This window comes from Salvelinus sp. IW2-2015, linkage group LG33 (assembly GCF_002910315.2).
Source record: "Salvelinus sp. IW2-2015 linkage group LG33, ASM291031v2, whole genome shotgun sequence".
NCBI lineage: Eukaryota > Metazoa > Chordata > Actinopteri > Salmoniformes > Salmonidae > Salvelinus > Salvelinus sp. IW2-2015.
This window is the reverse complement of record NC_036872.1, coordinates 37,985,443-37,996,295: the sequence shown is the minus strand read 5'-3', so window position 1 is coordinate 37,996,295 and position 10,853 is coordinate 37,985,443. Positions and strand designations below refer to the sequence as shown.

The window sequence follows — 10,853 nt, the reverse complement described above, 5'->3', positions numbered from 1 at the left end:
GTATGTATTGAATTGAATTGCTGCTCGGGAGTAAAGATGGTAGGGACAATATAGGATGAATCACAATAATTGTTTGCAAAAATAATAATTGCGTGCAAAAAATGGGAGATTTGTAATGACAATCATGGTTAGAGGTAACAATCCTGCCTACATTTTTACGAATATTATATGTTAATTAGGGAAATTAAAATAATCAGGATTTTTAATATATATATATTTTTTAATACCTATATATAATGCAAATCGAAGTGAGGGCAATGGAAATGCTTTTGGTGGTTGATCTACTTATGTTCTGTGGGTGGCACTGTTTGCTCTTTTTGAAGGATGGGTCCCGGTCTCTTGGGGGCCCTGGGACAGCAGTGGTCTGCTGGTCACTGGGTTGACAAATCAAATTGGGATGGGGAGGGGTTTTAGTGGGTGGAAAAGTGGGGTTCAATTGGAGGTTTACTTAGTACCAATGCAAATATCATGGTACAGCTATATGGACACTCAGTCACTACTGTACTTTTTAATGGTGAGTTACCAAAACGTATATTATGATAAATAGATTTGAAGCTTGTATCTCGTTATGGTAAATGGTGAAATAAATATAGCCAGTTATAATTGTAATGGCTTAGCAGATAATAAGAAAAGACGATCAGTATTTACCTGGCTAAGAGAGAAGCAATATCTATTGTTTACAGGAAACTCATTCAACAATTTTAGATGAAGTTGTGTGGAAAAAGGATAGGGAGGGGCTAAATATATTTCTCCCATGGACAAAAAAATTCAAAAGGTGTGATGATATTGATTAACAGTAGTTTTGATCCGAATGTGTAAATTGTCCAGGCAGATCTTCAAGGTAGATGGATGATTTTAAATATATTATTGGACCATAAACAGATATGGCTCATTAACCTATACGGTCCAAATAATGATGATCGACGCTTCTTTAAAAATATATATAATAATTTATCAACCGTACAAGCAATACAAGACTCTATTATCATGGTGGGAGATTATAATATATGATACGGTTTTAATACCTCTGTGGACTGTAAAGGACATCACACCACAAACTATCACCCTGATGCAYGTAAGGAAACCACGAATCTCATGGAGATATTGGAACTGTGATACCCTGATCTGTTTCACCAGTCTTTGTGCTTGTCTCCACCCCCCTCCAGGTGTCGACAGGCCTGCCCTTGACCTGTCGTTTTCCCTGCCCCCTGTTCTAGTAATAAACCTTCATTACTTCAACACTGTCTGCATCTGGGTCTTCTCCTGAAACGTGATAGGAACTAGTGGATGTATGGCGGCTTAAATATCCTGACCTAGTGAGATATACATGGCGGAGGCTCAATCAAGCTAGTCGTCTTGACTACTTTCTTATGTCATTTTCTCTGGCACCAAAAGTTTACAAAGTGTTGATAGGGGACAGAATGCAGTCAGACCATCACATAATTGGCATATATATTACTCTCACAGAATTTCTACGTGGGCGCGAATATTGGAAATTTAATCAAAGCCGATTGGAGGATAACTAGTTTATAACTAGTACAGAGGAATTTATAACTGACTTTTTCTGACATAGCTTAGGTACCGCAGATCCCCTTATTGTATGGGACACTTTTAAATGTGCCTTTAGAGGCCATGCAATTCAGTATTCATCTCTAAAGTAAAAGCAATTTAGATCAAAAGAGTCCATATTAAGAAAGGGAATGGACGGACTAATTAACTTTCTGTAAACATGAGGGAATGTAGGCCTATTAGGTAAAATGACTAGAGTATTGGCAGTGAAAATATTTGTCTTGCATAAGTTACAAATCGACAGACAGACAGACAGACAGACAGACAGACAGACAGACAGACAGACAGACAGACAGACAGACAGACAGACAGACAGACAGACAGACAGACAGACAGACAGACAGAAAAACTGTTCCATAGAGGCTCAGAATCAGTTACAGGAAGAAAAAAAAATTTGAGGAACTTATTCAAGAAAGATCAAGTGTAATATATTATAAAAATAAAGCAAACGTGATGGATTATGGGGGAAAATGCACCAAATAATTTTTAACATAGAAATGCTACCATTTTTTTTACTGAAACTTTACTGATTCACTCATGATTCACCAAACAATATTTTGAAAGAGGAAGTAAAGTACTTTAAGCATATGTTTTCATTTCAGTCTCCTCCATCTCCTCTAACCAAAGCTAATTGTTTAGATTTTTTTCTATGAATAATGTAAAATGAACATCTGTACAGAAAGACTCATGTGAAGCCAAATTACAGAGGAGGAACTTCATGATGCAATTAAAGCCTTTAAGGCTGGTAAAACTCCAGGGCTGGATGGCATACCAGTGGAGGTATACCAAAYCTTTATTGATMTACTCAGAGGACCRTTATTAGCATGTTTTMACCACTCCTATRTAAACTGTAGATTATCAGACACTCAACAAGAAGGTCTGATTTCATTATTACTGAAACAGGATCCAAGTGGTAAATATAAAGATCCAGTCCATTGAAATAAATGGAGGCCTCTTACACTTAAGTATTGGTATGCAAAAATTCTAGCAAAATGCTTAGCACATAAAAGGTATTGTCGGATATTATTAATCCTAATCAGACAGGTTTTTTTACATGGACGATACACTGGAGATAATATAAGACAAGTACTGGAAACAATAGAACACTATGAAAAATCTGGGAAACCAGGCCTGGTGTTCATAACTGACTTTGAAAAGGCCTTTGAGTATTTCAGTTTTGGAGAATCTCTTATAAAATGGGTTAAAGTTATATATAGAAACCCTATGTGTAAAATAGTAAATAATGTCTACTTGTCAGAAAGTTATGAATTGTCAAGAGGAGTAAAATAAGGTTGCCCACTATCGGCATATCTATTTATTATTGCCATCGAAATGTTAGCTGTTAAAATCAGATCCAACAATAATATTACGGGGTTAGAAATCCATGGTTTAAAAACAAAGTTGTCATAGTACGCTGATGATTCATGTTTTCTTTTAAATCCACAATTTGGATCCCTCCACAGCCTCATAGTTGTGGTCAGTAGTTGTAGTCAGTAGTTGTGGTCACTGGTGGTCAGTAGTGTTATGGTTGTGGTCAGTAGTTGTGGTCAGTAGCTATGTTGTGTTGTAATTGTGTTAGTAAAGGTTGCGTTAGTAATTGTGTTGTAATTGTCAGTAGTTCTGGTCAGTAGTTGGGTGGTTGTGGTCGGTAGTTGTGGTCAGTAGTTGTGGGGTTGTAGTCAGTAATTGTGGTCAGTAGTTATGTTTAATAGTTGTGTGGTTGTTGTCAGTAGTTGTGTGGTTCAGTAGTTGAGTGATCAATAGTTGTGTGGTTGTTTTAAGTGTCTAAACTACAGTTGTTGCGTGTCAAAACTGAAAGAAATGCGATGAGAAGTGATCAGGTGAGATATGAAGCAATTGAACGGAGACAGCTTTGCTCTATCCAGCCAGAGCAGTAGTATCTCTTTACAGACGGACAAACCAGCCAGTTGACTTATTTAGAGCACGGGTCACGATCCAGAGAAGGAGGACGAAGCTAGTGATCATTAGAAATCTTCTCTGTATCATTCCAGGTCGTCCAAACCTGGGTAGCATTAGACATTTTAGTGCTCGCTGTTCAGTCCAAAACAGATTCACAAATCATGGCAATTTGTTGCCCATGAAGAAGTTGTCTCCCTCTGAGGCATGTGTCGCTAGGCAACAGTTGCCTTGGCAACCCAGCTCCCTCCATGGCTAAAGCCAGTGTGAGACACATGCTAACAAACATTTATGCTACGAAAGTAAATAAATACTGCACTTTGACCCACAAAAAKTATTTGCTMGATTCATGATAGTGTGTTAGACAAAGCAAGGAAAGTGAACTTCAATACATGATGTAGTTTTATTGGAATTTGTTTGTGAAGAATTGAATCTGCAAGCTTCTGACATGACTTACTGCATCTATAAAGAAAGCAGTTGACAGATTCCTAAAACAGCTTTCCCATTGATTACTTATTGGAAGTGATGTCATAATGTGGCCTTTAAAATGCTGGAAAAAAATCCCATGAAAGTGAATAAAGATTGACAAAAAAAAGGCCAAAAATCTTAATAGTTTAAAACGTATAAAATATATTTTTTTAAAGTTATATGTAATCAACTCAATCCACACCAGTCTACACGTTTTTAAATTGGAACAGCATTTCTAGAATAACTGGTGTAAGATAATAACAATAAGAAGTATGTTGAATATTTAAAGTGGGGACTCTTGCTTTGCAAGCCCCGTTAATTATGAAAGTCGCTTTTTTGTTGTTGGAGCACCCGCTCCCTGAAAGGTCTGTACATGGCCCTGTAACACAGCCAGAAAGGTCTGTACATGGCCCTGTAACACAGCCAGAAAGGTCTGTACATGGCCCTGCTAACACAGCCAGAAAGGTCTGTACATGGCCTGTAACACAGCCAGAAAGGTCTGTACATGGCCCTGTAACACAGCCAGAAAGGTCTGTACATGCCCTGTAACACAGCCAGAAAGGTCTGTACATGGCCCTGTAACACAGCCAGAAAGGTCTGTACATGGCCCTGTAAACACAGCCAGAAAAGGTCTGTACATGGCCCTGTAACACAGCCAGAAAGGTCTGTACATGGCCCTGTAACACAGCCAGAAAGGTCTGTACATGGCCCTGTAACACAGCCAGAAAGGTCTGTACATGGCCCTGTAACACAGCCAGAAAGGAAACCAAAGAAAACATAAAAATTAGGTAAAACAGTGAAAATCTTTATTTTCTACCAAAGATCATAACAAATCACATTGTCAGAGGAGAAAAGTTACCTAAGTTCATTAGACATAATGCAAGGAGAGGTTTGTCATAAAATACAACATTGCTAAATGAAAATGTTTGAGCAAGACAGGCTACTGCTGGCTATAGCTAGCTTGTGCCTTTGTGGGGGCACTGAGACACATAACAAAAGCGTTGAAAGTCTGAAACAAGATATATCATATTATGATAACACACACAAACGAAAACTCATAGTTTCTATCTATTTTCACATCTCTCACRAGAAAGAAACCCTCACAGTTTAACGTCATAGCTCAGTTTATAGATTTTATTATAAACTTTATTTTAAACTTTTAAACTTTATTTTACAAACTCTTCTGTATGACCATATTTTTACTGTTATTAAAATTTTACTTACTGTATATCAAAACCTTAATGATAAATGTTAACATACAAGATGTGAAGATATACATACATGTATTGGTATATAAAATGATATTGCGTTAATACAGGAACAACATCCTTTTCAAATTACAAACTGAAATGGTATACCTCAACGGCTCAGTGAGGTAATATTTTAGTGTGTATTTAGTTGTTTTTTTACACTAAATATGTTCAAAGTGTACCAATTATTTCAATACACACAAAATGTAACACAATGTGTTGACATTAGACATTTCAAATGAAGAATTATGTTGAATAAAATGTGATTTTATATCCTGAGTTCTGTTGAAAACATTTGTATAATGGGTAAAAATGTAAGCGTTCCAAATTTCCACAAGAAAYGTCACTGAAATTTGTAGAAAAAATGAAAATAAACATAGCTTGCTTAAAAAAAAGATGAATAATCTTATAACAAAGGGGAGCTTTTCTATTGTTTTTGTGCATCTCTGAGCAATGTTTTTTCGATTGACGTTTTTTTTATGTATTTGCACTATTGTAGATAGCAATATTTACTAAAATATTCCAGATTGAGCATGGAGCCTGGTGGCCCAAAATATTTTCTTAGTGACGATTAGTGCTAGTGTGTCCCAATCTAACTACATTTGTATTTAAAAATATATATTTATTTATTTACAGGCTTCTTGATTCTTATTAGAGGAGACACCATTTGGCATTCTGAAGTTAGGATAATTTTGAGCGAATAAATGTTGTTATAGCCGATCATGGATGCAGTATTTTGAGGGAATAAATGTCTTAGCAGATCATGGATGCAGTATTTTGAGGGGAATAAATGTTGTTTTAGCAGATCATGGATGCAGTATTTTGAGGGGAATAAATGTTGTTTTAGCAGATCATGGATGCAGTATTTTGAGGGAATAAATTTTGTTTTAGCCGATCATGTCCAAACCAAAGCCTATCAGACTGAAACGCATCGTGTTACCAGCCACTAAGGTCAAAAAACTGTTCACAGACTTGTAGTTAAATGTAAAATATATATACAATATGAAAAGATATCAAATATACTACATATCGACTTTCAGAAAAATTACATAAAAATGTTAAGTGATATATGTTTTTTTTCTATTTTTCTTTTTAGAAACTTACAAATAGATAGAAGAAAACAATCTGGTCTAATAGGAAATATTCACTAAATAGATGCATTTTTTAAAACTGAAAAAAAAAACAATTCTCCGAAGTCTAAGTTCTGCTGCGGCGCTTGGATCTGCGAACAGGTGTTGGTTCCATGCTTTTTCTCTTCCGGAGGTTTCTCTTTTCCACAGGGCTCTCTTCTTGCTCTTCATCTGATGAAAGCATGCCCACCTCAGGCTCGACCTTCTCAGGTGTAACTATTTTGCTGCGTTTTGTGGATGTACGCTGGTGTGTGGGTGTGGCCATGGGCGTGGCAGTTAACCTCACTCTCAGAACTCTCGTTACCACAGGCTGATTCTCCGTCTCCTCGACAACAGCAACCTCAGTCACCGGGAAGCCTTCCTCTTTTTCTTTTTCCTCCTCCTCTACTACACTCGCCTCTTCTGCCTCTACATTATCCTCCCCTTCTTCCACTGTGGGTTCATTTCCTGTTTCCTCCTCCTCTGCATCTTGTTCCTTATAATCCACAGAAGACTTGCTTCGTAAGGACTTTCGTTTGGGTGTGGCTGGTGCAACTGTTTTTGTCCTGCTCCTCGTTGCTCTAGTTTCCACAACTGGAGGAACTTCCACAACTTCCTCAAGGCTCTCTGCTACCACTTCCTCTTGGCTTGTTGTTGTTGTGGCATTCTCACCCTCTTCCTCAACAGCTTTGTCCTGGACTTTGTCTTCTACTTCCTCTGTCGTTTCTTCTGTTTTCTCTGCCTCTTCCGCTTCAACCGCTGGAGTTTCTCCCTTCTCTTCCTCTGAAGCATTACCAGCTACTTCATCTTGAGAAGCAGAAGTTACTGTTGCCTTGTCAGTATTTTTTTCCACATTGGTGGTGTCTCCTTCCTTCTTCTCTACCGCTTTAGCTGTTTCTTTATCAGCTACCTTTTCTTCTTCTGTTTCAGCAGTGATCTTTACTTCTTCCTTCCACTCTGTTTGCTCTGCCACCTCCTCTGACTGCTGTGCGATGGCTTCTTCCTCATTCGTCTCTGAAGCAGCACTCTCTGCTGGCTCTTCAACCTTTTCCTCTCCCTCCTCCATCTTATTCTCCTCAACCACCATTTTCTCCTCCACTGCGTTTTCCTCCTCTACATTTTCCTCCTCGTTTTCCTCTTCTTCAGGTTCTTTGCGGGCTCGTTTGGATTTGCGTCTTGGTGTGGCAGGGGCAGATCTCCTTCCTCTCCTCAGAACTTTGGCTTCCACTAATGGTGCCTCATCTTCCTCAGCTGCCACCTCCTTTTCCTCCACAACTTCCGGCACATGTTCAGCCACCTCCTCTACTTTTTCTTCCTCCTTCTCCTTTTCCTCGGCTTGCTTGCCTCTTGGTGTGAACCTACGTTTTGGAGGATTAACAGGAGTTATTTTTTCCCCTCGCCTCAGGACCCTTATTTCTACAACAGGAGTCTCTGCTTCTTCCTCAGGTTGTGAGGTCTTCGCTTCCTCAACTGGCTCTTCTACTGCAACACTTTCCATCACTGTTGCCGCCACCTCCACTTTTTCAGCCTCCTCTACCACAGCCCCCGCAGTTGTTGCTTCTTCCACCTTTTCTTCTTCCTCAGTTGTTGCTTCTTCCACCTTTTCTTCTTCCTCAGTTGTTGCTTCTTCCACCTTTTTCTCTTCCTCAGTTCTTGCTTCTTCCACCTTTTCTTCTTCCTCAGTTGTTGCTTCTCCACAGCTTTTTGTTTCCTCTTCAACCTTTTCTTCTGCCTCCAATTCATTCACTTCCTCCACCTTTTCTTCCTCCACACTCTCCACTGTTGCAGCCGCAGCCTCCTCCACCTTTTCTTCCTCCACACTCTCCACTGTTGCAGCCGCGGCCTCCTCCACCTTTTTCTCCTCCACACTCTCCACTGTTCAGCCGCATCGTCTACCTTTCCCTCCTCATTCTCCTCTTTCTCTTCTTCAGGTTCTTTGCGTGCTCGTTTGGATTTCCGTCCAGGTTGGGCAGGGGCAGGAGCAGGGACAGATTTCTTTCCTTTTCTCATAACTCTGGTTTCCACTACTGGTGCTTCTTCATCCTCTGGCTCCTCCATGTTTTCCTCTTCCTGGACTTGTTTGCCTCTTTTTGTGGACTTAAGTTTTGGAGGAGAAACTTGAACAGTTTTTCTTCCTCTCCTCAGGACTCTTGTTTCTACAACTGGAGCCTTCTCTTCTTCCTCAGGTGGTGAGGTCTTCTCTTCTTCCTCAGGTGGTGAGGTCTTCTCTTCTTCCTCAGGTGGTGAGGTCTTCTCTTCTTCCTCAGCAGGTTCCTCAACTGGCTTTTCTACCACTTCATCTGCAACACTTTCCACTGCTGTTACCTCCTCCACTTGTTCTGCCTCTTCACCTACATCTGCTAGTTTTTCTACATCCATTTCACCAATTTCTTCCTCTTCTGCTTCCACCTCTTCTTATCTTCCTCAACTCTTTCCTCTTCCTCAGTTGTTGCTTTTTCCACCTTTTCTTCTCTGTGGGTTTTGCTTTTTCCTCCACCTTTTCTTCTGCAACACGCTCCTTTCTATTGTGGCAAGTTTCCAGCTAGCTTCAGCTTCCTTCTCTTCTTCAACCTTTTCAGGTATTTTTTCTTCCACCTTTTCTTTCACAGTAGCAGTCTTCTCTTCCTGAGTTGTTTGTCCCTCCACCACCTTTTGTTCAGCAACACTCTCCTCTTCCGCTGGTGCAGTTTCAGCTTCTGCTTCGTCCACTGTTTTTTCTTCCTCCAATATTTCCTTCACAGCTTCCAGAACAGGTGCAACCACCTCCTCCACCTTTTGCTCATTTACAAATTCTGCCTCCACCTCCTCATCATTCTCCTCCTCAGGTTGTTTGCGGGCTCTTGTGGATTTGCGTCCATGTGTGGCAGGGACAGGAGCAGAAAATCTGCCTCTGCTTCCTCTCCTCAGAGCTCTGGTTTCCACTACTGGTTCCTTTTCTTCCACAGCTGGGTTTTTCTCCTCTGCTTGTTTGTCTCTTCTAGTGGACTTGCGCTTTGGAGTCGGAGTAGCTGGAATACTTTTTCTTCCTCTCCTCAAAACTCTTGTTTCTACAACTGGAGCATCCTCTTCCTCCTCTACTGGAGCTTGCTCTTCCGCCTCAGGTGGTGAAGTCTTCTTCTCTTCCTCAACTGGCTTTGCTCCCTCTTTCTCCTCCACTTTATCTGCCTCTTCTACCACAGCAACTTCCTCAGCTAGTTTTTCTAAAGCCAGTTCAATAACTGTTTCCTCTTTCTTCTCTTCTTCCTCTTCCTTTTCTTCCACTGTGGTTGCTACTTCCTCCTCCATCTTTTCTTCCACACTAATAGTTTCCACTGCAGATCCCTCAATATTTTCTTCTTCCACTCTCTCCGCTTCCTTCTCTTCCTCTACTTTTTCCTCTTCCTCAGTTGTTGCTTCTTCATCCACATTTTCTTCTGCAACACTCTCCTCCTCCTCCACTGTTGCAGCTTCAGGTGCAGCTTCAGCTTCCTCTGCCTTCTCTTCCTCTACCTTTCCGTCTTCCTCAGTTGTGGCTTCCGCTGCCACCCTTTCTTCCTCCGCACTCTCCACTGTTGCAGCTTCCTCCACCATGTCCTCTTCATCCATTAGTGTGGCTTTCTCCTCTGCCCTTTCCTCCTCCACTGGTTTTACTTCCTCTTYTTCATCCAAAGATTCCCGAACAGWTTCAGCCAACTCCTCCTCTTCAGGTTCTTTAGTGGCATGTGTGGATTTGCATCGAGGTGTGGCAGGAGCAGAAGCAGATTTCCTACCTCTCCTCAGAACTCTGGCTTCCACTACTGGAGCCTCTTCTTCGTCTTCCTCAGCTGCCTCTTTTTTCTCTGGCTCCTCCACATTCTCCTCTTCCTCATGCTGTTTGCCTCTTCTTTTGGACTTGCGCTTTGGAGKCGGAGTAGCTGGAATACTTTTTCTTCCTCTCCTCAAAACTCTTGTTTYTACAACTGGAGCCTCCTCTTCATCCTCAGGTGGCGAGATCTCCACTTCCACAGCAGGTTCCTCAACTTTGTCTTCATCAGTTCCTGCCACAACCTTCGGAGCCCCCCCCTCCGAGGCCACATTTTCAACCCCCACTTGTGGTTGCAAGATTTTTTTCAAGTCCACCAGCACCACAGTGGCTTTCTGAAGCTTGAGTGTCTGTGTTGTAATAGTTTCTGCAATTACCTTTTCTTCCTCTACCTTTCCCTCTTCCTGAATTGTTTCTCCCTCCACCACTTTTTCTTCTGYAACACTCTCCTCTTCCACTGGTACAGTTTCAGCTGCAGCTTCAGTTTCCGCTTCCTTCTCTTCCTCCACCTTTCCCTCCTCCTCAGTTATTGGTTCCTCTGCCACCCTTTCTTCCCCCACACTCTTCACTGTTGCAGCTGCTGCTTCATCCACTACTTCCAAAGCTTCCTGAATAGGTTCAGCCACCGCCTCCATCTTTTCCTCCTCTACCTTTTCCACCTCCAACTCTTCTTCCTTCTCCTCCTCGGGTTTTTTGCGGGCGTCTGTGGATTTGCATCTGGGTGTGGCAGGAGCAGGGGCAAGAGCAGAAAATCTGCCT

At 41.1% G+C, this 10,853-nt stretch overlaps 1 protein-coding gene across 1 annotated transcript in view; it reads right to left on the bottom strand.

Moving 5' to 3' along the window:
- Positions 1-4,738: 4,738 nt before the first annotated feature.
- LOC111957598 (axoneme-associated protein mst101(2)-like) overlaps positions 4,739-10,853 on the bottom strand; it is a 28,846-nt gene continuing 22,731 nt past the window's right edge. The window contains exons 11-13 of the mRNA XM_070436916.1: positions 8,767-10,847; positions 8,210-8,682; positions 4,739-8,165 (exon numbers count right to left, since the gene is read on the bottom strand). Coding sequence (XP_070293017.1) covers positions 6,402-8,165; positions 8,210-8,682; positions 8,767-10,847 — 4,318 coding nt within the window. The 3' untranslated portion in view covers positions 4,739-6,401. The remainder of the gene's footprint in view (positions 8,166-8,209; positions 8,683-8,766; positions 10,848-10,853) is intronic.